The 26,883-nt window shown below is 38.3% G+C and overlaps 3 protein-coding genes across 3 annotated transcripts; 2 read left to right on the top strand and 1 right to left on the bottom strand.

Moving 5' to 3' along the window:
* Positions 1-3,981: 3,981 nt before the first annotated feature.
* On the top strand, positions 3,982-6,931 carry echdc3 (enoyl CoA hydratase domain containing 3). Its single transcript, XM_053488398.1, has 5 exons — positions 3,982-4,300; positions 4,592-4,713; positions 4,886-4,983; positions 5,369-5,569; positions 5,644-6,931. The coding sequence occupies exons 1-5, from the start codon at positions 4,188-4,190 to the stop codon at positions 5,974-5,976; spliced, it is 867 nt and encodes a 288-aa protein (XP_053344373.1). The 5' UTR covers positions 3,982-4,187; the 3' UTR covers positions 5,977-6,931.
* A 10-nt stretch (positions 6,932-6,941) lies between these two features.
* On the bottom strand, positions 6,942-14,220 carry fbxo7 (F-box protein 7). The gene is made up of 10 exons (XM_053488397.1): positions 14,001-14,220; positions 13,513-13,638; positions 12,436-12,661; positions 9,438-9,698; positions 9,067-9,211; positions 8,888-8,971; positions 8,518-8,613; positions 8,242-8,418; positions 7,415-7,461; positions 6,942-7,329 (listed from the first exon to the last, which is right to left on the bottom strand). The coding sequence occupies exons 2-10, from the start codon at positions 13,632-13,634 to the stop codon at positions 7,012-7,014; spliced, it is 1,476 nt and encodes a 491-aa protein (XP_053344372.1). The 5' UTR covers positions 13,635-13,638; positions 14,001-14,220; the 3' UTR covers positions 6,942-7,011.
* Positions 14,221-16,223: 2,003 nt separating this feature from the next.
* On the top strand, positions 16,224-25,892 carry rtcb (RNA 2',3'-cyclic phosphate and 5'-OH ligase). The gene is made up of 12 exons (XM_053491242.1): positions 16,224-16,400; positions 17,487-17,565; positions 17,649-17,716; positions 18,154-18,253; positions 18,400-18,556; positions 21,257-21,413; positions 21,566-21,725; positions 23,028-23,203; positions 23,289-23,477; positions 23,723-23,833; positions 23,958-24,077; positions 25,430-25,892. Exons 1-12 carry the CDS (start codon positions 16,308-16,310, stop codon positions 25,535-25,537), a joined length of 1,518 nt encoding a protein of 505 aa, XP_053347217.1. The 5' UTR covers positions 16,224-16,307; the 3' UTR covers positions 25,538-25,892.
* The last annotated feature ends 991 nt before the right edge of the window (positions 25,893-26,883 follow it).

Below are 26,883 nucleotides of genomic sequence, written 5' to 3'. Positions count from 1 at the left end.
AAATTTAAAGTGAAAATATTGACAAAAAAAAGGTTGTGCCCTTTGCAGGACAGGTGGACACACATTTTGGAATAGATTTTAAGTCAATAGGTCTTATGACCTGAACAGTATTGAAGTAAAATGCATAATTATTAAATATTAATTATTAAAAAAAATTTAAAGTGATAATATTGACAAAAAAAAGGTTGTGCCCTCTGCAGGACAGGTGGACACACATTTTGGAATAAATTTTGAGTCAATAGGTCACATGACCTGGAAGGTATTAAAGTAAAATGCATAATTATTAAATATTAATTATTACTCAATATGAAAAGTGATAATATTGACAAAAAAAGTTTGTGCCCTCTGCAGGACAGGTGGACACACATTTGAGAATAGATTTTGAGTCAATAGGTCACATGACTTGAAAGATATTGAAGTAAAATGCAGAATTATTAAATACTAATTATTAATAAAAATAAAAAGTCATAATATTGCCAAAAAAAGGTTGTGCCCTCTCCAGAACAAGTGGACACACATTTTAGAATGGATTTTGAGGCAATAGATCATTTATTTATTTTAAATATGTGTATAATATTAATAATATCCGTATTTCAGTCGGACAGTAATTTGCAGACGGTCCCTAACGAGCGCAGTAGGCGAGCTGCTTTCGCCGGCCTCTGTTAGCGAATCCCCGCTACAAATCAGCGAATCTCCGCCACAATTTGGAAATCTGGATGCCGGAGCTCGAATATCCAACGTCCAACGTCAAACCAACTTCACCGCGGTCCCTAAATCACTCGTTGCGCCGTAGAGAATAATGGTGTTTATACTTTTAAACATGTATAATTTAAGGCGAAAGTAGCTTAAAAACAGTGTAGAGAGGAAATATATATATGTGGGTATCTTATTTGCGGGTTTATTTACGCAGCTATTGAATTCGGAGATGCGAAAATAAAACTAACTTTACCGCGGACACAAACCGGTGTTATGCGCTAAAATGCCCCCCTGCCACGGATTGCCCCCTACATAATCTCTATCAAATATTATATTAGGACATGCATTCAAAGGTTTATTATTATTAAATATATTATTACTATTTTAATTAACCCTAGGCACGTGACAGCCGTCGAGACGATTAATACAAATCCCCCAAAATGATTATTTTATGGCACATTTATTTTGCAGGGGTTTGTCAATGTACAAATAACAAATTATTTATCACAAATTACACTAAATAAATTGTGTTTGTTGTGAAAAATCACAGGAAAATGATTTTTATTATAAAATAAGCAATATAAAAATATACATGTGGTATATGAAAAAATTTATAATTTATATATTTTCCCCCTATACAACTTTTTTTTTATATTGCTTACTTTATAATTAAATTCATTTGTCATAATTTGTAATTTGTAAACCATAAACCTATGAGTTTAGGTGGGCAATCCGTGGCCTAGGTCGGGGGCATTTTAGACCATAACACAGTAGCGTACTGTATGTAGTGAGCATAATAACATCAATGGATACATTTGTTACATGGACCACAAATAAGCAGGTGATTCAGCATCATCAGCCCAATCAACCAAAAATCCAGCCGAAAGGAAAACATGATGAAGCCTATGTTGCGCTTGGATTCATGGTGGGGATGGGGGCAGAGGAGAGACCTCTGTGTGTTTTGTGTCTTAAACCGCTGGCAGCAGACAGCATGAGACAAAGTAGGAAGACACTTATCGACAACACACCCCAGTCACGTTAATAAGCCACTTAACTTTTTTGAAAGAAAGCTCTAGATAAGTGACAAAGTAAGACTGTTATAACAATTGCACGTGTATTTTATCTGTTTTGAACTTGGTGTTATTTGATCTTACTGGTTTAGAAATTGATTTTTTAATAAATAGTACACTTGGCCATTTTCGTTATCATTTTGTTGACAAGTGGGGCTTGAAAATTCGCCCACCCTCTTAAGTGGGGAATGACAGAAAATGTTTGAGAACCACTGCTCTAGGGCATGACATGGTTATAGCATCGCCTTCACCAGTGTAGTGGTAAAGAACTTTGGTTTTCAGCAAGATTTCCAAATAGTTTGACATGATTTTGTTTTTTCATGCTGGGTTAATGATACAGTTCATAAGGAGGTCCCTGCTGTATACTTTTATCTTTTGCCAATTTCTCCCTGTTCTTCCTCTTTCAATTCTGAACTGTGGACATAAAGGTTTTTACCTTTTTTTTCATTCAACAAGCATCAGGACATTACCCTATAAAGCCCTAGCCCTTCTGGTGACAATAGGGGAAAACATATTCTGCAGCTATGACTTATTAAGGCGTGGGAACGATATACTGCACTATGTTGTGGCTACAAGTTGCCATGACTTAATGACTGTGTTGTGGCCATGACGTGTGGTAATGAGATCATTCATGTGACAGAATGATTTTTGTTTTGGAGTTATGCTATGTTTCATATAAAAGGTAATCATACATCTGTACTAACATTTCACTTAAAATGTATTTGCAGTTTACAAGAGAGAAAATGCTATGACGCTATTTAGATGTGGTTCCAACATCTAAAGAGATACTCTTGGCCACACAATAGGAAGTCATGACCACACACTAAACTATTGTGTTCCTACCTATGCCTTAGTAAGTCATTGCCACAACATAGTATCTTGTTCCCATGCCTTTGTTAGTCTTTTTGTTTCTTTTTACAATTTTTTTAACAATTGGAGTTACACTTGGTGTTAAACCTTCATATCCTTCATAACTTGAATGAATATACTGTATAACCTTACCCTTATCTTTGCCAATTTTCTAAACTGTGACCCTATGGCTTTGACCTCTTCTTATTATTTATTTATTTATTTATTTATTTATTTATTTATTTCATTTATTTGATAAACATCAGGACATTATAACATCCCAAATCAAGACTTGGGCCAGGGGTAGCTCAGTGGTTAAGGCCCCACAACCACCAAGTTGCCACTGTTGGGCCCTTGAGCAAGGCCCTTAACCCTCAACTGCTCAGATGTATAATGAAATAAAATTGTAAGTCGCTCTGTATAAGAGCATCTGCCAAATGCCTAAATGTAAGACTAAACTATTTCCTCTTGGGGGGGTGTGGACTGGTTATATAATATTCTTAACGATTTTACACAGAACAAAAGAATGCAATTTTCCTATAGTACTATATTCACAGTATCATAAATGAACTGTAGTTTATTCTGTGGCATTCTATTTTTTTAATTGATTGTATTAATTGCATTGCTGTACAAAGTTAGATGTGAGTTTTTTTCCCTGCTCCCCTCGCAGTGGGACTTCCAGGGTGAAGACCTGAAGTGAAGTGCAGTTAGTCTCCTCACTGGCTATCTTGTACTTCTAGAGTGAGAGACCCCCCCAGTCATGATCCTGCCTCACTCACAAACTAGAATCAGGGCACCAACAAGGTTAATTGACCCACATAGGTGACATGAAAAAATGTGACGTGCAAATGTGCGAAAGATGCAATTTTTATCATCATTCTAAATATTTATTTTCTTCCCCGGCCAATAGGTTTCCCTTGACAGCTGCCCATATCTAAATGTGGTCCTGCTTAAAAGTGATTGCTTTAGTTCAATTCAATTTGATTTTAGTCGACTTTGGAGCTCTATTTCTGGTTAAAGTCACATCCATAAGCTTCTACAGAGCTCATAAGTTTAAGTTGACAATTTATTCATTTAATGTCAGGAAGAAATTAGAACTGTATTAATGTAATCTTTTTTATATATTTATTTATTAATATATTTTTTTACATAATATTTTAGTTGTTGTTTCATTGTTTATGATCTTTAAAAACAATAAAGAAGTCGGTCTTAGTCATATATTTTAATTTTATTCGAATTTTTGATTAAAACTTTTTGACAATCGAGTCGAACGCGCAGTTTGAACGGCTCTCCAACTAGTAATTTCGACTCGGAAAGTCGGAGTTTTCCCGTGAGCCGCCATGTTGATTTGACGTCACTCCGTAAACAGAGAAAGCACTGGGAGTTAAAGAGGTCGAAGTGAGGAACCGAAAGTTGTAAATTGAGTGGTGTTTTGTGTTATTTTTCCTGGTTGCATACGAAGAATTACAACGAACGCAATATTATTAATACCGCCAACGTAACTTTTATTATGAACTTGTGACTTTAAGCCTGCTAATTTCACCTTAGTGTCGAAGCCAGTCAGAGTTAAACATGGCTCAGGTGGGCTTTAGCAGGTTCTCCAGCTTCTGTCGTTTATCCTGGCGGATGTTTTGCACTCGGACGACTCCTCCACTAACCATTCGTCAGCAAGAGGATGGGATAAGGTTCAACATTCACACAACAACATGTTTTGTTTTGTTTTTTCATTTAAAAGAAAAAAAATCACAAGTGTCAACTCTAATAAATCAGTGGGCTAGAACAGTCAAACCTTGCTTTTGACAGATTATTATTTTTTTAAATAAGGTTAAGGTATCAGATAAAAATATAGTCTAGTTTCTATATAAAAGAAATTTATGATGATAAGTATCTATCCAAGCATAAAGAAATGATTACTTTAACCCAAGGCTTCAAACACTGCAGCATCACTGATCACATTTATAATATTGTTATTTTAGGAGAATCATTTTGAATGACCCCAAGAAGAGGAATGCCTTGTCTCTCGCCATGTTAACCTCTCTGCAAGAGAACATCCTGACTGGTATTGATGACAAGGACCTGAGAGTTATCATCATATCAGGCAGGTTTTATCTTGTCCAATTAGGCATGCAGCCTTTGCTGTGGAAAATAATTTTCTTTATATTCTGTAATGCTGCTTTGCGACAGTGACTATTTTTAAAAGCCTATATTAATAAAATTCAATTGAAAATATCTAATAACTTTCTAATAAATTACTGTCTTTTCCTGATTAGCACAGGGTCTAGTGTTCTCCTCAGGTCATGACCTTAAGGAGCTGACCTCAGCGCAGGGCAGAGATTATCACACCAGAGTGTTCAGTGTTTGCTCAGAGGTTAGACCATACTTACCAAAAATGTACTATAAACTACACCATCCGTTATTTTTCTTTCCGGTGATGTCACTGTAATCTACATAATCACCCCAGTACAATATCTATGAATATGCCACTATTTGTCCTACTGTTCTATCTGCCATGTAAATGATCCTGTCTTTGTGTAATTTCTTTTAAAAAACAATAAGACTGAACACAGCATGAAATGCATAACATCCATATAGACCACAAACCTGTATTAGCTTTTTTTTAGGGGGAGGGAGGGGCAATCAAGATGGTGGTGGTTCACATTTTTGTAACAAATGAAAACAGGGAATATATAGTTAGGTACAATATGTGCTGTTTATTTTATTTTACTCATCTTTACATGCTATTATTGTTGAAGGTCATGAGCCTGATTCAGGACCTCCCAGTTCCCGTGATCGCGATGGTGAACGGCATCGCCACAGCAGCAGGATGTCAGTTAGTTGCTAGTTGTGACATCGCCGTAGCAACGGACAAATCAAGCTTTGCAACTCCTGGTGTGAACGTCGGCCTGTTCTGCTCTACTCCAGGAGTGGCCATTGGAAGAGCTGTTCCTAGAAAGGTAACTGTACACACATGGGAATTTATAAGCTTGTCCTCCCATCATTTATCCTGAACCCTATTGTATTTCCCCAGATTGCAATGGAGATGCTGTTCACAGGCCGCCCTATCACAGCGCAGGAGGCTTTGCTACATGGATTGGTGAGTAAGGTGGTACCTGAGGAGTGTTTGGAGGAAGAAACTCTGGCCATTGCACGCCGAATCTGTGAGTCTAGCCGCCCAGTGGTGGCTCTTGGAAAAGCAGCCTTTCAGAGGCAGATGGCACAGGGTCGAGATGCTGCATATGCCACTGCTGCAGCGGTCATGGTGGACAATCTGGCGCTACGTGATGGGCAAGAGGGAATCCGGGCTTTTCTAGAGAAACGCCGACCTCTGTGGACAAACAGCACTGAGAAAGCACATGATTGAGTCCAGTAATAAAGCACACAGATGGCTCTAAAACAAGCACTTGGTTGGGATTAGTATGCATTCAAGACAAAGATTGAAAAGTGTTTATTTCTGTATTGTATGATGGCAGATTGAAGATAACAGTGGATCTTAAAAAAAATAAAAATAAATAAAAACTTCTCACCAACAAAATGTCATGTGTCATAAAGCAATCATAAAAGGATTTTTAGTAATAATTATTTGCTGATAGCTAATTGCAAGATATCCTCACCTACTAGCGAAAGCGAATGGTATTCGCAGATATATATTTTAATAATCCTTATATTTATGGCAATGAGGAAATATGCCATGGAACAATTCATTATTATTTAAAACTGATGCCATCAAGTTTCAACAGGCACCAGTTTATTCTAGCAAAGAGCTGATTGGCTCTGTTAGGAGTTATACAGTATACACTTTATTTGCTTTTTATGAAGGATGCCAATAAATCTGGAGTCGAGTGTATTAGCTTTGTAGCATGAGAGGCGAAGGTGAACTGTTGGTCACCTAATATTTCTGTTCGGTTAAATTTGGGGGAGACATCATACTCAAACAAGTCAAGGTTTAAATACATTTGTCATCATTTTATTTTCTCACTGCTTGTTGCTTTATTCCCCTTGTTTCTTCAGTGTGCTTTATGCATCCTAAACGAAAAAAAATAACTGACAAGGCATTTTTGGTCTTCTTTATTTCAGCCAATAATATTGACATACCTTTTTTTTTATTTTGTTTTTAAATCCCATAAATAAGAGAAGTTGTGTCTGACAGACTGGGGTTGCATTAACAGATGAGTTCTTTGTGTTGGCTTATAATGATAAAATGATTTATTTGTTAACATAAATAGTCCAAATGTTTTTTAATACATGTGGTTTTATACTGAAATGCAGGATAAGTAGATGATAAAACATGTAATAGTCTCTGGAGCAATTATTTTAATTATACTATCCAGTATTAATATTTGTAAGATGTTTAGACACTTCCGGGTTGTGTAAAAGGAATCTGCTATCTGGAAGGAATCTAAATGAAGCCTCTCCTCGGGTCTGGTGCTCGGCTGCTGCCTGGCCTCGGCAAACGTCTGCCAAAGGGATGCCTGCCGAGCGGTTCATGACCTGGAAATGGAGAAATGGGGTCGTAGCGTGGGCGTGGTGGGATGTTCTGAGGAATGTCAGGCCTCTGATCGTACTCTCCTCCTATGATGCCAGGCGGGTAGAGAGGAATTGGAGGAGGAGGGATGGGCATTGGAGTAAGAGGATAAATTGGGGGAATTCGAAAAGGGTAGCCCCTGGGTCTGTATCTGATCTGGGCCTTCTTGTTCATGAATCTTTTTTTGTAAACCTGTGAATTTTAAATAATAGAGATGCATCAGCAAAGTTCAAACCGTATTTTAGTTAATTTTTATTATTTTTGGTAATATCCTCACCTCTTTCCAGTCTGTGTCTCTGTACTCAGTATTAGCCTGAGTATTCACTGTAAAATAAGTAAAATAAACAATAATAAGTACAATAAGTAAAATAAACCTTTTGAAATAATGAAATTGCAAAACGTGCCTTTTTTAGGGCAGAATTTGTGAAGAGAACAAAAATTGCAAGTATTAGTCGCATATATACATGTCCATAGAGTATTTTATGACAAAATCTGTACCATAGTTTGGTGTTCAAAATGGAAAACAAAAACCTACGCCAGTATGCTTTTGCACTGTGTGACTGTCTAAGTAATAAACAGCTACAATATAGCACTAGTATGGTATTTGGGATAGAAATCACCAGTGATCATGTGATACGATATCAAAATCTAGGTGCTGTTTTGATTAATATTGTAATTCTGTGTTTTATTGTAAAACCCTAATTCAGTATTCCATTTTTCTCCATGTTTTTTTTTTACAGTTTTAAGCCTTTAAATTTTATTTAACCGGAATGTGGTCATTATGCATTAAAAATGTTTTTAAAATCTATTTTGAAATTAGTGTGGCGACACATGAATCCCCACAAAAGAAACGCGATTCATAACTGAATCCATGTTTTCCACTTCATCTCTACTAAGTATTGATAGATTGACTAAACAACTTGGGGACCTTAACAGCACCTGATGTGTTATTTTATCCAAAAACATAACTCCAAAGTCATCCAGAGCTATCAGTCACATTACAGAACATTCCCGTCTTGATAACGGCATAGGTATGCCTATGATAAGGGTAAACGTTCTTGTGACCACTGTGTCTACAGGACTGCCTGTGTGCCATATTAATACCTCCAAAGTCACGGTGCAGGAGGTATTTCCAGAGTGAGACATCGTGGGTAGTGGAGTGCAGGTGTCTGCATACTTCAGACAGATTTAGGAGTGAGGACACATCCAGCAGCCGCATTATCCTTAGAAGCAGCTCAGGGGGCAAAACAGCCAGACCAAACAGTGCAGGTAGACCTAGTTCTACAGAGCAAGGGAGAGAGACAAACACACACTCAAAGGACCATTTCATGTACTGTACGAGTTAAGAAAATGAGTTAAAAGGCAGATAGATTAAATTACCTTCTCTAGCTGTTGCAATGAGTGGGTAAGCCAGCTGGTCCTTAAAAACACGAGACAGTTTCTGTAAGTCTCTGTAGGCCAGGCCTGCATTTCCCTCTATGGAGTTAAAAAACAAATAATTAAGGGCAAATATATATTCAGGCAACATGGAAACATGTCAACAATCATGATAATGTAAATTAGCATCCTGCAATATAGAAAGGACCTTAGCATTTTGGGTAATTATAATGTTCAGACCTTAAGTATACATTACAGCGCTCTACAGTGGCGATCGGCTTGTTTAATACAACAAATGTTCCATAGTAGACTGCAGTTATGAAAATGACATGAAGAGATTTAATTTGAATATATATAGTGTCGTATTCTGCACCTGCCCAATCCTTAGTCACGTAGGCATCTGGTTTCAGTACCAGCTTCCGTGAACTCTCTACTGAGCTGCCTGTCTTCAAAGTAGCTGTGGGGTAAAAATTAATAAGTTGACAACACCTGCAAAAAACTGCAACGAATATTCACACTTTGGGAACAAATAGGTAACATTATCATGTGTACCATTAAAGACAAGTGTCTGGCCCATTGGCACTGCAACCACCTGAGGCAGGCTGTTCTCACAGAATGGGTGAGAGTACTGCAACCTGTACAGGCCCCCCACTGCACGCCAGCCCCCGGGCATCTCTCCAGCTCTGACGTCACAACCCTGCACACATCGCACACAGTCAAACATCTTTTCTTATACATTTGTGTGGACCATTTTGGTAATCCAATTCTAAACACTTTGAGTTAAATGTAAAATGTGTATATGCTGCACAAAGGTATTACACAAATCTGTTAAAAAAAAATCCCAATAATCATGTTTTAGATTAAAATTTATATTTATGACTACTGCTGATTAGTCAGGTCCATTCCATGACTTGATATCTGACCTGTGGCAGGAAGCCGGTCTCCAGCAGTAAGACATGTGCGGCTAACACCAGACAGTCTTGAGCGCTGTTGCACTGCGCAGCCTGGTACAGCATCTCTAAAGAGTGAGGGACTTTCCCTTCCTCGGCTTCACAGCATAGCATGGGCTCGGGAATGAAGATGCCAACTGCCTCCTCTTCATCTTCACTTCTCTCCATATTCACCTCGTCTGTCTCAGGAGCAGACATGCTCTCGCTTCTCTCGTAGCTGCTACTGGTGCCTGGCTGAAGTAGACAATCACCAGCAAAACTTGCACGTTTTAATAGAATGCTATAAATATGTTTTATTGTCTATTACATGGAATGAGTTACCATCTGAAAAAAAAGTGAAACATTTAAACTGGCTTTTCTAAAAAAAAACTCCTAAAGACGCCAAGGTATCATTGGGATTTCACTTTCATTTCAGTTACATTCACATTTCTTGACACTGCACGTCAAAATTTTATTGTTAACTTCACTGTGAGCCTCAACACTTTCTATTTCTAATCAACACAGGTAGGTTAGTGTTTAAACTAAAAAATTATGTTTGAGATTCAAATCCATCTGAGAACAATCCACAATAGTGCTGCCATTGTCAGTATTTCTGTATAGTCTGAAAAAACAAAGCTAATCTAGGAACTTTTGATAAGCCCCTCGTATAAAAAAAACAGAAATTCCAGTGGTTGTGTGCTTGTTTGGCTGGGGTAGGCTTTCCTAACCAGAAGGAACACTGGGCAGCTTCATCATCACTTTTATGTCATACTTTACGAAAGTCACACAGGTCTTACTCAACAAATGTTCGTACAAATGTTCATACAAATGCTTTATTGTACACTCTAGCACATTTGCTCCAAGTCCTTGGTGGAAAAACATTACTGATATTAACCAAGACTAGAGCTAACTAGGATCAAAAAATTTTTATTAGTATAGTGGTCTTCAACATGGAGCGTTTCTCTGTATTTTTCATATACGTAGCTGTCATTTAGCTTAAAAAAAGCTAAAGAAAACAATTACCAACAGCTGCTGGTCATGTAAAAATAGCTTCAAACGAAAAAAATGTATAATGCATTGCCATTTATGCTTCTCTTTGCACAAGCACAGCATATTATTAAAATAGAATTGCAAAGATAGCAGCCCCTAATAATTATTCCACTTTCCTCTAAGCATACAAGTGGGATCTCACCGTTAGTTGCAGAACAAACCGCCTGGTGCAACATTAACAGCCGATTGTAACTTTTCCCACTTTAACAGTTTTCCCACGTCTTAGGGCTTACATCTTTTACTGCGTATACTAAAATAGCATGCTGTCCGCGAGTCAGCGCGAGCGTCTAGTAACCAATGGCAACTGTGGATGCGGGTTGATGACGTATTTGGTTGGCGACAAAAACGGGAAGTAAAGAGCTTTCGTAATCTAAATGTAGTTCGCGAGTTTGTCCCAATTATGCACACTCATCACAACTCATTTAATTTCAGAAGACGGATTAAACAGATATTTAAAACGCGACCCGTTGTTTTATAACAAGATAGAATGAAAACTACGAGAACAAAGCTTTTAATTGCTTTAATTAACAACGAAAGTTAAAATGGACGAAAGTTATAAATACAGTATTTTTGTTAAACAGGTCAGTTGTCCCATCAGTACGTTAATATTTTCAAATCAACATGTGACTCTATTGCGTAGAGGGTCTAACAGGCTACACATTTGCAAAATATTTACCATTCATTACTATCTTTTTCGGGATGAATTTCTCCATGCCCTCTTAGATTGATCCAGTAATTAACCAATAGCTGTTCTCTACGTAGCCAGAACTTGGAGAGCACACACTGGGAGGTTTTACCAGCTCATAGACACACACTTAGAGCCTGAGCCTGCACTATATCCTAACAGCAAATATTTACTTGTCTCTCACGCACACACAATCAATACAAAAATTATATTACAACATAATTTAACATCTTTATTATGATCAACTAATGAGTCTTATTCATGTGACAGCCTTGGTAAACATTAATACAATTTTTGCCATATTAAATGCATTTCTTGACGCATTCATTTTGATCTCATCTCTCTGAACCAATATAAAGATATATAAAATGTTAAAACATTCTGTTGTAAATGAAAAACCTATGCACAATAAATGTCCCCAAAAAGAATTATTATATGCTAACTTTCCATTAATGGACTTGATAACTGTCACGTGACTAGAGCTCATTATATATGTATAGTAATATACTATTTGATCATAATAAAGATATAAATGTATGTTGTAATAATAATATTATTAATAAAGTATGGGGCAATCTGTGGCAAGGGGACATTTAGCACACAACACCACACCTGCAGTAGGCATCCAACATGTTGCATTACTGCACCCTCTGGTCTTGGTCTCCCTCATCGTCTATACCATAGTCTGGACCCAGTGTACAGGGTTGTGGGGGGCCTGAAGGAGATAGTGTGAGGTGATGTACACCCTGGCCAATGCATCGCAGGCCACACACTCAAACACATACACGCTTATTCACACACTATGGGCAATTTGGGAATTGCAATTATCCTAATCTACATGTCTTTGAAATGTAGGAGGAAACAGTTGTACCCAGATGAAACAAAGAAAGAACATGCAAACTCTATGCACACAGACCCGAGGCAAGAATCGAACCCGGACCCTAGATGTGCAAGGCGATAGTGATAGTTATAACCCTAAGCAATTATGCCACCCCCCTTCTTTTTAGTTTAAATCCTCTTTTCTTTTCTTGTCACCCTTAGGAAATCCATTAAATACTTTCTTCCTTGTCCTCTTTCTGCTTTTTCTAAAATCATGGTTACAGTGTAGTTAATCCTTGCCAAATCCCCATTGCTCCTCTCCAAAAGTTTGGGGTGAGGCTCTCTGCTCCATGCATGTATGTATGTAAGTATTATTCATTTCATTATGAACATATAATTATTACATGATTATATTACATATATCATCTCAGGACTCACCTCCTGTGCACCTGATCCCGTATGACTCTGCGATGTGTTCTGCCGAACAGCTGAAACATTGTGTGTCTGCTGAGAGGAAGATGATTCCGTGGAAGATGAAGAGTCAAAAAAAGGCAGTATTACACTGATCATGTCACCTGACACCACTCCACACGAGGAGAGAGTCTGTCCTGTGTCCACCAGAGGCTCTTTCCCGTTCAGAGACAAAGTGAACGCTGTATCGATGCTAGGTAGTGAAAGAGAAACACACCCACCCACCCACAAACACAGGTGCTTTAGACTGAGTTCATTGCTCTACACTGGGATTTTAAATATGGTCAGACAAGTCAGTTTGTGCCCTGCAAGATCTGCACAAATCTCCACAGCCATGCTCTAAAAATTAATATTAAACATGCATTGTACACCTGTGGCAAAAAGTTTTGAGAATGACACAAATATAAAGTTTTAGACTGATTTTAATTGTTAAAATATTTTTTTAGATATTACTATGGTGTACTTAAGTATAATTACAAGCATTTCATAAGTGTCAAAGGCTTTACTGACAATTAAATAATTGTATGCAAATAGTCAATACTTGCAGTGTTGACCATTCTTTTTCATGACCTCTACAATTCGCTGTGGCATACTGTCAATCAACTGACTGACGGCAGCCCATTCTTGCATAATCAATTTTTAGAGCTTGTCGGAATTTGTGGGTTTTTGTTTGTCCACCTGCCTCTTGAGGATTGACCACAAGTTCTTAATGGGATTAAGGTCTGGGGAGTTTCCTGGCCATGGACCCAAAATTTTGATGTTTCGTTTTCCGAGCCACTTAGTTATCACTTTTGCCTTATGGCAAGGTGCTCCATCATGCTGGAAAAGGCATTGTTCATCACCAAACTGTTCTGGATAGTTGGAAGAAGTTGACGATATTTTTATACCATTCTTATTCATGGCTGTGTGCTTAGGCAAAAGACTGAGCCCACTCCCTTGGCTGAGAAGCAACATGACATGTTGGCATGACACAGGCCTAATGGTAGGTATGATGGTCATGTATAAACACACTTTGGGATTTATAAAAGTAGGAACTTAACTTACTTTAGTCCAACTGAAGGCAGCAGGTCCTCTTTAACCCGTTTGCTGAGTTGGGTCAGGGTTGGATCGGGTCCCTCCAGCTCCACCCGGCTGGTCCGCTTGTTCACTCTCACCCTTAACTTCATATTACTGCACAGGAGGAAACAGTGATCACACCTCAGTCACACAGCACGTGCATGCTTCCACATCCAACCTCTTGTTTGTCACTCACACATTAACATACTACTTAGTACGACTGTGTACTACAATCAATATGTGCCCAACTGCCAGTTAGTTAGTTATTTAGTTAGTTAACTAATGACTAATCTGATGCTAGCTAGCTAGCTCACGTTAGCTGACCAGTTCACCAAGTTATGTTTCTGCTCCACTAGTTCACTTTAACTCTGGCTTTATTTCTTGTTTTTGGCCTTCCCGCATAAATAAATTACAGCTACGACACCTGAGCATTTTTTAGCTTTTAAAGAAAGTGAACGTCATGAATCATGACTTACCTGAAATGTATGTTTGTTTGTTGAAACTGAAAGTGACGTCCAGAATTTCACAAAGCAGAAACTTTAAGTTTCGTTTTTATTGTTTTATTTAAATAATATCTATATATATGTTTTTATCTTATCGCAAAAAATACTGCTTTAGAAAACTAGATTTATAGGGGAAAAGATACGCGAAATCAATTTCATATTCTGTCTTCGCAGTTGTGTGACTTGTTTTTGACAGCAATACTGCTTCCGGTTTAACACGAAACGTTCTTGTTTCCTAGCAACAAGCTAGCCAGCTAAACTGTCATGTGCAGTTTCCAGCGAACTGTACAAATAGTCTACTAAACTGCATAGTCCATTCATATTTAGAATGGCACAGTCATTGTTTTTTACATTTTACACGGATAAACAAATAACTGTATCTAAAATAATAATTTTTATATACCACAGTTATAATAATAGAAAAATAACCTGACGTCATTTCCGCTTCTGCGCGCCAGCGTCTTCAGCGAATTTAACATTTCGATTGGTACTGATTAAATATTTAATTTCTAATATGAAATATTCATGTAAAAAGTTTTTAAGATAAAGGATTTTCCTTTCCTATCGTTTTTAGACGTTATTAATTACATAACACTCGCGTATTTACAAATCACCTTCACAAACTGGTGTACATTTATTTCTTAACATTGTCTTACTGTAATTCATTTTTTTAAATACACTTAAACTTTTAATAATTACAACAAAAAAAACCCTCCTTGAAACCTTTCGTTATTTAAGTGCTACTTTAGGCTGTATACAACGAGACACAAATGCACACACAAGTTTCCCCCAGCAAAGGAAACAACTCATCATTTTAAACTGGTTTTATTATCAGATAATTTGACATCAGATAATCTAACATCTGATCAGATATTATTAGATAAGATGTCAGACATTGCACATTTTGCTGTACATAAAAAAGATCCATAATACTAGCTAATACCAGCACTAATACATTCTTTAAAATTAAAGAAATTTCTTCATCACATGCAATAAAAATGTCACCAAGTTTCATCAAGTATCAATACACAATTACAAACACCAAATTTCTAACATTTATCAAGTATCTCTGAATAAACATTAGTTGTAGTTCTTACTAGAAATAAACACAGAAGATATACAAGTCACATGAAATCCTAAGCTTACTGAAAAGAAACTTGTCAACCAAACCTTAAGTTGTAAAACTACATTCCTATTCCTATAAAGGACTTACAGGCTCAGACCTTGTAACCTGTGTAACTGAAATGCATTTATGATTCAATTTAGTATGCTTGTGTTAATTGCTCTCTGGGTCTAAAGAGAACAGAACGGTATATCTGCCTCACCCATGTAAGTTTTTATCTCTGTCATACAGAGACCTGCTGCTACAACCAGTGTACGTGTATCTGGTATCGAGTTCACTATCCTTTACTTACTGATTATCAAGAAGAAAGTGCAATGTTAAAACAAGGCGTATTTTGTAAAATGTGAAGTGTGATCGTGTTTTAAACAGACTACAGTGTGCTAGTTAGTTATAGTGTGTTATAATCTGTTAGTCAGAATCCTTCTTCTATTTATTATTGTAATATTCAATGTTCATTCTACTTTATCTTTCTTTCCTTATCACTGACTCAGAGAGTTTTGATCCAATGTACTCATAATGTCGGTATGTGTACATATGGCAAATAAGGTCTCTTGAATCTTGAATCTAAAGTGCAACTCTAAATAGTAAAACTTCTGTAACATGTGAAATCTGACAACAGCATGAGTATATAATGGTAATGACAATATCTACAGGCATTCTGACTTCTGTCCCTATGAAAGTGTACATAATAAAAACCAAAGTACTTATATAACTAATCATCTCTCCAAGTAAAGAGAACCAGCGACATCCACTAAAAGTATAAACAGAAATAGTTAAACGTTAAAAAATAAGCTGCTGTGCTTTAATGTAATCAGTAATATTATTTCAGGTTAAAGCCCACATTCATATCTGCCTGTCTTCATATATGGCAGGACTCTGCCTAACTTATTAATACAAATACATCAAAAAATATCATAACAAGGAGCTAGTCCTGACCAATGTACTGTAAAGACAAAATCTTTCTTTTATTTACTGTATAGTGTATCCTCAGTAGGGCAATTGCTGTATCCTTTCTAACCAGCAGGGTGCAGTGTTGAGCCTGAGGTTAAAACCAGGACCAGTTATTAAAGCAAGAGAAGAAGCGTGTCAGTGTTTGGCACGATATAGACGAGTCGACGGTATCTCCCATTATTTGATTTGAAACACTAACATTAATAATGAGTCGCTCTTATAATGACGAATTGCAGTTTTTGGACAAGATTGACAAGACATGCTGGCGAATCAAGAAGGGATTCGTCCCAAACATGCAGGTAATGCGGTGTATCCTCTCTAAGCGTCTAGTGCTGATTCAGGATCAGTCGCTAAATCATGGCTTCCTGATTCACGTGTGAGTTTTGTTAAATAATAATGACCGGCTGGAAGTCTTGTGCAGGTAGTGTTTTAGTTAAGAGAGTGAAGTTTAAAATGTTTTTATTTTATTTCCTATAATTACTCTCCGTAAATATTGTGTAATGCCGTGCGAAGTTCATGTCCATCTGTAACCACGTCATAAAGCTGCTGCTGTAAAACAGTAAATGACGCACGAGGCACTGGGACGCTTACTTCAGTTACATGAAATTTACATCAGCCAAGAGAGAATCCTCAAAGCCAGTTCACAGCCTTAATCTCAACCTCAGTCTCTCACAGATTCTAATTGCCAATTCAAATTGGTGGAGCATCTTTACAAAAAGCAAGCGAACAACGAACAGTAACAGCAAAGCAATTAGACAAGCCTTTCAACCAAGAGCAAATCAACTGTTATCAGTTGGCAAACAGAGTGACGTCATCGTTCAAGCTTGGAAAAAGCATCAATCAAGACCTGACTGCTTTTACTGTCATATTACAGGCAGATTAGGTTAATTGGCGTTTCCAAAGTCCCCAGTGTGTGTTTGTGTTTTTGTGTGCCCTGGATGGATTGGCATCCCCATTATACATATGTACAATGCATAATAGTATAGACTTACTGTAAAGTCTGTATTAATGAATGATTGTAAAACATTATTGTTTTCACTTATTCATGTAACGTCCAAATGCTAACATGACAGACATAGATTAGGTCAGCCACATCATGAAAAACTTGACAAAACAGGATGAACAAAACTCAAGTTTCCAAAATCAGGTGCTAAATTAGTCTTACCAAAAGATATGACGTACTGTATGTCATGGAGGCATATAGATGGTTGGGCTTTAATAGCATCGCATAAAAACATCATGACACATCTTTATACAGACACATATAAAACTCCAACAAATCATTTTACTCATTTACAAATGGAGAAATGTAATGAAAAGTTGCTAACCTTGCCTTGTTGCTGTTTTCTTTTGATTATCTGTAACACGATGAAACCCATCTGTAGGTGGAGGGCGTCTTCTATGTCAATGAGTCGCTGGAGAAACTGATGTTTGAAGAGCTGCGAAACGCGTGTCGTGGCGGGGGTATGATCAGTTTCACTAAAAGTCCTTTAGCAAAAAATGTTTTAGACTTTTCTAATATTTGATTACGTTTTTTGTGCCAACAGGTGTTGGTGGATTTTTGCCGGCTATGAAGCAGATTGGAAATGTGGCGGCTTTGCCGGGAATTGTGCATGTGAGAATGCGATTTGTCCTTTTTTATTGATTGATTGACATGATTGATTGACTTGACAGCACCACACCCATAATACATTTCAGAGTCATACAAGTAGCAATCAATTATTTTGGGTATGATAACTTCAGTCAGAGTAAACAAATCAAAATCTTTCATTGCAACCTAATGGATTTTTTTTATCCATATTATATCACACCTATCATTATATAATACTAGTACTTTGGATAATGTTACAATAATGGGCTTTGGACATATATTCTGTAGTTACGCATAATTATTAAGGATATTTCAAGACATGTAGTATGATTTGGTTTCAAACCGAGACTCGCACTACAGTTTTAAAAAACGGAACAGTTTTTGGGAAGGACTTCCAGTAAGTGCTCCTTTTTTTGAGATTTTAACATACAGTATTGTACTCAACTTTCTCCATGTCACAGAGATCTATAGGCCTACCTGATGTTCACTCCGGATATGGTTTTGCGATTGGAAACATGGCTGCGTTTGACATGAGTGACCCTACAGCAGTTGTCTCTCCAGGTATGCATGGAAAAAGGCAAGGTTTCCGCGAAAAACAAAAAAAAGTTTAAAATCACTTCTTTGCTGGTTCATTTTAGATCTCTGTGTGGACTTGTGAATGTAAGTACCAAGTGAGATGAACTAACAGTAAGGATGCACCTGTGCAGGTGGTGTAGGATTTGACATTAATTGTGGAGTGCGTCTGCTGAGAACCAACCTCGATGAAGGAGATGTGCAGCCGGTGAAGGAACAGCTGGCGCAGGCTCTCTTTGACCACATCCCTGTAGGAGTGGGGTCCAAGGGAGTCATCCCCATGGGTGCCAAGTAAACACCAGCAACACCACATGCACATCATAAAACTGTGATTCTTAAACCTGTCTCTGTAGTAACACTGCTTAGAACCAGTTCAACCTATTTGTGTCAATGGGGAGGAGGAGACACATCAAACACATTGTGTTCAGGGCGGTGGCACTGCACAATCAGGATTCAGTTCAATATCATTTGTATAGCAATTTTTTTATATTATTTGTATATAATTAACAATTGTCATTGTTACAAAGCAGCTTTACACAATCAAAAGAAAATTATAGAAACTTGAATGAAATGTGTATGAATCAAAATGCTTAGATAGTCCCTGAAAAGCAAGCTAAGGGCGACGGTGGCAAGGAAAAACTCCCTGAGATGGCGAAAGGAAGAAACCTTGAGAGAAACCGGACGCAACAGGGAACCCATCCTTATTTGGGTGATAACGGACAGCAGGAATTGATCTGCAGTCATACTGTGCATTAGGCAGCTGGAAGTTTAGTATAACAATATATAGAAATTCTATGTCGTTTAGTATGCTTTGAAGGGAAAATACGTAAGAGATCTTAAAACTATGATGTAAACAGTACCCTTTAGAAGTTTAGTGCTTAATATACTAAGATATAATATACTACATTAAATAGTGCATAGTATACATAGTACTATGAAGAAGTCCTAGGCACCCTGTGTTTTTTGGTACAAACTTTCCTTATTTTCAGACGCACAAAAACAAAATGGAAGCTGCTCGATTTTGCTTGCAAATGAGAAGCTGGTGCAACAGTCAAATTTGTCATAAGAATTGTGGGTGGTGCAGGAGACTCACAAAACTTTTTTTTTTTTTTTTTTTCTTTTTTACAAAACTGCACAAATTGTACATAAGACTGTAGCACTGTCACACCAAACATTGAACCCATCCTCATTTGGGTGAAAACGGATAATGGCTTGATCTGCAGACATACTGTGTATTAGGAGGCTGGAAGTACAGTATAACAATTGATATCTTTAAGTTAATATGGAGTCAAGTTAATTATTGGAAGTTCAGGTAGATTGTAGGAAATTCCAGTCCTGAACTATTGAGCGACTGCAGTCACGAGTGCTCGGAGAACAGCTGTCAGCATCAGCCGAGGCTGAGACTCCGGCAGAACTATGATGGCATAACTAGAGCATAAGGGAGAGCCAGAAGAAAACACTGAGATGAGGGCTCTCTGGTTGCTTTACATCCCAATCATTTCACCGTCAACAAACCTAAGTGATCAATGAGAGTGAGGAAGACAGCATCTAAACATACCAGTTTACAATAATACTCTACGTCCATGAGTCCCCCAGATCTGCTTCTTTACCTAAGGCAAATCTATTAACAAAAATGCTTGGCTAAATAAATAGGTTTTTAGCCTAGACTTAAACACTGTCTTTTACATTAATTTGAAGGCTTATTCCATAAGAAAAAGCTTTGCTCCCTGCAGTAGTTCTCATAATATGCGGTACTGACAAGCAGCCTGCATCCTTTGATCAAAGTAAGCAGATCGTACACTAGCAGTTCACTTGGATATTGGGGCCCAGTCTTGACGCATGTGCATCACTCGTATAGTCAACATCTGTGTGTGTGTGTACTGTTTATTATAACATTGTGAACACGTCTGAACTATGTGCTACGTGTAAAGCAAAAGCAAGTGTCAGAGAGGTTCACTGTTAAAGATCCAGAGTCTCTATCAGAAAGCAGTGATTTTGTTTTCACCCAGATGGTGATGGGTTCCCTGTTAGAGGGAGTTTTCCCTTGCCACTGTCGCCGTCATCCTCGGCTCATCAGGGACAGTCTTATCATTTTGATTCATACATATTCACATTTCATACAAACTTAAATAATTCTTTTGATTGTGTAAAGCTGCTTTGCGACAATGTCAATTGTTAAAAGCGCTATACAAATAAAATAAAATAGAAGTGAATTCTGTTAGTGTGGCCGCGCATTAGATAGGTTCCTTAATGAGGTTTCCCGACCGAGCAATGTTTCTCTGTGTGTGTGAGAGAGCGCGCACACGCGCCCGTTTGTGTGTGTGAAAATCGTTCTACACAGTAGCCCCCTCCCTTCTCTCTCCTCTCATATGCTGTCACACACACACACACACACACACACACACACACAAAACTGCATAAATTGTTCCTAAACCTGTAGCAGTCATTCTGACTGCAAATACTGACTTTGTTAGTTTAATTACTGTTTACTGGGCTTTATATGGAGTACTGTAAATGAAAAGCTATAAACAATAATTTTGATGAAAAATAGTTAAATACAGTAGACCAATATGTAAAGTAAATCCATCTGTAAAAAAAAATTGTGGAGCTAACCCAGGCCTTTTTAATGGGGTTTCACATACACAATGACTGTATGCCATCATTTCGAAACACCCATGAAGCTAGTCGTGCTTAACTGAAAAGTCTGTTAATTCGCTGCTCGACTGACCCCATTCCAAACTGGAAAGTGCTCCATTCTAGGTCAAACAAAAGTAGGGGGTCAAAATAAGGGCTTGGATGTTTTTTCTTTTGAATGATAGATTAAACTATCTAAACTGTACTATAAATTCGCTTTACTTAATACACTATTCTAAGCACTGTTTCTTTTGATTCATAGAAATCTGTATCAGCTATTCATATAACCTCTTTTGCATTGAATACCAGGTAGGAGAGATTGTTTAGGTTTGATTAAGGGTGTGTGTGTGCATGTAGAGACCTGGAGGAGGCCCTGGAGATGGGGGTGGACTGGTCTCTGAGGGAGGGCTACGCCTGGGCTGAGGATAAAGAGCACTGTGAAGAGTATGGCCGAATGCTGCAGGCTGACCCAAATAAGGTTTCCTCCAAGGCCAAGAAGAGAGGACTGCCACAGGTAAGCATGTGCTTACAGACACACAGCACCTTTGCTCACTGAACTATCAGTAAGTAAGTAAAAATTCAGCTCTTGACTTTCTGTTGATGGATTATTTGAGATTTCTACAGTGTTGGGAATAATCCTTGACACAAGCATAACCTGTGTTGCAGCTTGGGACACTGGGAGCCGGGAATCATTACGCTGAGATCCAGGTGGTGGATGAAATCTACAATGACTATGCTGCCAAAAAAATGGGTATCGATCACAAGGGCCAGGTGTGTGTGATGATCCACAGCGGGAGTCGTGGGCTGGGTCATCAGGTGGCCACAGGTAGGCGATCCAGTCTGCTCCAATTTCATGTACATCTCAAGGAGCTATAGGTGTAACAGACTACACAATGACTGCATGATTATTGAGGTTCATACAGGATACAAAAGTGGCTATAAAGAAAGACAATACATTTTAAAGTTGTGCATTTCATACTTTCTGAGATTTAAACTGCCCAAATTGATTGCCACTACATTAATCTATTGGCAGTTCATAATACTTCTGCCAATCATTCCAAGCCTAGTACAGTATACTTGAGGCAATTAATATGCCTGAGCGAGATCTGCATCTTGAAGAGGTGCAAATATGATGGGTAAACCTCTTCAATGGAAGAGGTGTCACAAATATGGCAGGTAAACCTCTTCAGTGATTCCACATTATCTGATTCTCTCTGTTGGAGACATGTAGCGCACTGAGACAGGATGTATTCGTCCACAGCTGACCCCCCTGTCTGCTATACAAATCCCTATTCTGCTGTACAGAATTCTGGCCCAGCCACTGCTGCTCTCAGGATTGTTCAAAACATTTGGATCTATTGGCAATCAATTGACTAATTGTGCTAAGTTTTATTTATTTATTTTATTTTTTTTTTTTAAACCTGTGTGATTGGCTTTGGATTATCCCAAGTGTTCCAATAATGGTTCCAAGCACTTAATGTTCATGTTTAGATTCTGCCCCTAGAGTAATACAGGGACCACTAGACAGTTCAACATTTATGATCCATCATTTCACATCCATTACATTGCTTCATAATACACTACGGATGGTCTCCCACCTTTCTTTTTTGTTGTAAAGTCCTTTTAGGCTTCTCACCAAACCGAAATGGATTTTTCTGACGACTTTGACTTTGTATATGCACTATAACAAAAGCGTAGGATAACTGCACGCTCATCTGGCATTAAGCTTATATTTACTTGTGGCCAGAAAGTTCTGCCCATGGTCATGTTACTAAATTATTAACCAGTGTCTTGTATTCCTTGTTATGCCCAATATATTATACACTGTCATGTGCTGTGCTGCTTCTTTTTAGGCAGTCACATAAACCTTAGCAGGGTATGTTCCTTATGACATTGTTGCACTGCATACCCAGTTGATATTTACCTCCCCTGCCCCAGCAGGAGGTGTGAAATCGGTTGCTGTCTATGTGTATATAGATGTTATTCTGTAAACACTGGGTAGCTGGCCAGATATATAATGGTGTTATTTATTGCAAATACTACATCATGTGGTCATTTCAAGGTCTACACGTCTAGTAGTGCATGCTTTCTAGTGAGCTTACCACATACACGTTTTTTTTCCCCATAGATGCTTTGGTGGCCATGGAAAAGGCGATGAAGCGGGATAACATTGTAGTAAATGATCGGCAACTCGCTTGTGCCCGCATCAGTTCTCCTGAAGGTCAGGACTACTTGAAGGGCATGGCAGCTGCAGGAAACTACGCCTGGGTCAACCGCTCCTCCATGACATTCCTCACACGCCAGGTAAACTCGCGCTCTATTTACATTTAAACAAGTAAGCTCTGCTTGAGAGAGAGTTCATTAATCTTTGGTTCATATTGCCCTTTAGGCCTTCTCCAAAGTCTTTAACACTACACCCGATGATCTGGATATGCATGTGATCTATGACGTGTCCCATAACATTGCCAAAGTGGAGGAGCACATGGTGGACGGTAAACAGAAAACACTGCTGGTGCATCGTAAAGGATCAACAAGGGCTTTCCCGCCTCATCACCCTCTTATTGCCGTCGATTACCAGGTAAGCACAAACCTGAACACACACCTACTGTACACACACAGGTGTGTCAGGAATGCATACTTAAACCTATGGCATTCTGAACACTAGTCCAACGCCTTAACCACTGAGCTTAAAAATAATAAAATACTTTTGATTTTAAAGCCAAATAGACATGAATGCTCATGATTTAGGTTTTTGCTGCATTTTTTTATTAAGTGAGTGGGTTGGCGAAGCTGGATAATCCTTTTTGTATCCCTGTTCTTTAGCTGACTGGTCAGCCTGTGCTGATCGGTGGTACAATGGGCACTTGCAGCTATGTTTTGACGGGCACTGAGCAGGGCATGACTGAAACTTTTGGCACCACCTGCCATGGCGCAGTGAGTAGAAAGACTGAATTGTCAACCATGTCTACTTTTACTAACAAAATGTTGTTAGACTGGTTAAACATAATGTTAAGCATTTTTGATGATATTTCTAATATCTTTCTGTTTTGCTTTGCAGGGTCGAGCCCTGTCCCGAGCTAAGTCCCGCAGGAACCTGGACTTTCAGGATGTTTTGGATAAACTGGCTGATATGGGCATCGCCATCAGAGTGGCTTCACCAAAACTGGTCATGGAGGAGGTGAGAAAAACAATGAAGCCCAAATAGCTTTATGCTATGATATTAGAAATAATAAGCTAATGGAAAATGCAAGCGGGAATGAGAAGGCATCATTTTAATGGTTTCTAAACAATGGTGGCACACAGTAATGCAGCAACTACCAGCTCTCCTGAGTGGTGCTGGAGTAAAATCTCCAGCAGTCAGGATATGCTGTTTGTTGTTTATTAACTGCATTTAATAAGTGGTGAAGCGCTAGCTTTGTGTTAGCACCTGGAGCTATGTGCACAATTGTAATGATAACACTAGGTTAGAAACTGCCGGATTTTTTTTGTGCACTAAGCACACCTGTTAGCTCCACCACTTTACCTGGTATCAATGCATTAAGCCATGTCTTACAGGACATGACAGTCCTGTATTATCCACTCTCCCTATAACACACCGGTGCTCCACAGGGCTGTATCCTCAGCAACCAGCTCTGCAATCTGTACACCCATGAGTGCAGTTATTAAACTTAGAATTATTAATAAATACTGCTGTCATTGGACTTGAAAGGAACAATGATGAATCAGCCTATAGGGAGGAGGTATTGATGATCATACTGTCTTCTAATTCAAACAACCTGGACCTAAATAAAAAGAACAAATAGTTATAGACTTTGGAAGTAATGATGTTCAAAAAAAATGATGTTCAATTGAGAGAAAGCTCACATATGCAGTTACTGTATGGTTGGGCAGATGCACATCCAAAGACTAAACGTCTCTACAAAACATCATTACATCAGCAGAGAAAACCATAAAGTTAACTCAGCATGAGCAAGAACAGTCAACATTCTCGAGGACCCTTCTCACCCAGGTCACAATCTGTTTACACTCCTGCCCTCTGGGAGGCGATATAGGACAATAAAAACACACACAATCAGACTATAAAAGCATAATTCAGTCTAGAAGTGTGCTTGTAACCCAAAACACTTGTATATCAATGACTATTACCCACAATCCCACAGCGCGAGAGAGGGAAAGAAGAACAATTGGCTTAGTTTTGATCATGTGTTGCTAGATATCAAAACCGTATATTAAAACCTTCGTTTATCAAGTTTACAAAATTACTTGCAGTCCAAGGTTTTACTGTACTACTAATCATTAAATGGTCTCTTGGTCAGTTGACCTGAGTGAACTGCTAGTGTCCAATCCTCCACGCTGATTCACCCTATGATCCGCCCACTCAAACACCAAGTTACTCCCAATCCAAGCTTCCGCTGTATCAAGTTTTCCAAATCTGGAATGGAAATGGGTGTAGACCGTGATTAAACACTTTCATAGTTGTAGTTGTGTGTAACTAAAGTGTGACTAAGATGTGTTTCTGTCCTTTTTCAGGCACCAGAATCCTACAAAAATGTAACAGATGTGGTGGACACGTGCCATGATGCTGGAATCAGCAAGAAGGCCATCAAGCTTCGACCTATTGCTGTGATTAAGGGTTAAACGTGAGCACCTAAGCACCATCAGTGAATGGTTAACCTGAAAGATCGTGCCCCCGGGCAAATTAACAGAACAGGTGATTTGGGAACAGGAATGGTGTGCCTATCTCTATAGGATGTTTTCTGAACGTTCTTTGTACAGGCAAGACTTTTGCATATAATGTGTGTGCATCACATCATACGGAGAGAGAGCTGTTAACAAAGTTAATTATGATTTTCGTTTGTAATTTGTTCCCGACAGCTTTATTGCTCTAAAAGAGAGTGGCTGAAATGATTCTTTTTTTGATTTGGTTGAGGTTAAAGATTTATTTTGTGAAAAAACTAATAGTTAAAATGGAAATAAAAGCATCAGTGATCGAGCAACTGTTCTGCGTCTTGACTTGTACTGCAAACATTTGTGTGTGCTTCGTTGTCTCTGACAGTGGCATCATGTCGTGTTGGACATAGTAACTTTTCTAGGTTTTCCAATATTTGAAATTAGATTTTTAGCACTAAATAAGGAACTCCAGCTTTGTTTACACTGCCAGAATATTCCCTGTCCCACATGGAGTCTCTATCGACAGCAGACACTGAGTCTGTACTCTACATTCACTACCGTGGAGTTTTTCCTGTGTACTAGAAGTTGTTTACTTGAACAAAAGGAAGTCTACAGAGGGTATGGCTGTCCAGCACTGTGGATACAGAAGAAAAAAGTTTTTGGAAAGCAGAGTGGTTGAGCTGGCAGAATGAAAGATTTGCTATGTAGCCATGCAGTACAGCAGCCTTGCATATAAAGATAGTCCTTGATGTACTTTCCCCGCTGCAGCTTCCTGAATGTTATAATATAACCTTATAATACAGCAAAGCATTTAATACTGTATTATTCTGAGGGAAATTAAAGAAATAAACCGTAGATTGTGGGTTTACTTGTATGGTTGTAGGTCTCTGCGCTCCCCATGTGCATCAGTGAGGCTTGAGTGCAAAACATGAATCTGCTGATGGTTCACCAGTCATCTTTTGGTAGGTACTTAGCACTGTATATGGGGAACACCGCACAAGACCTGCTGTTTTGTAAATGTTCTGATCCAGTCATCTTGCTGTCACAAGTTGGACCTGGTCAAAGTTTTTTTGGACCTGATCAGATTTTCCTGCTTAGTTCAGATAATTGACCCTTTGCTTGCTGCCTAATATATATGCCACCCATTTTAACAAAAAAAGATTGAGTTTTAGTTCTCCTTTTCAGTTTACAAAAACGATGCCTTGCCCCTAGACCATCATGCTAAAGCTGAATCCTCCACCTACTCCAAAAAAAAAAAAAAAAATCAAATGCTTTTTTAAATGCCAAACATTCAGAGGTTATCCCCCTTCAGC

Source organism: Clarias gariepinus, chromosome 2 (assembly GCF_024256425.1).
Source record: "Clarias gariepinus isolate MV-2021 ecotype Netherlands chromosome 2, CGAR_prim_01v2, whole genome shotgun sequence".
Lineage (NCBI taxonomy): Eukaryota > Metazoa > Chordata > Actinopteri > Siluriformes > Clariidae > Clarias > Clarias gariepinus.
This window is presented reverse-complemented; position numbering and strand designations above follow the sequence as displayed.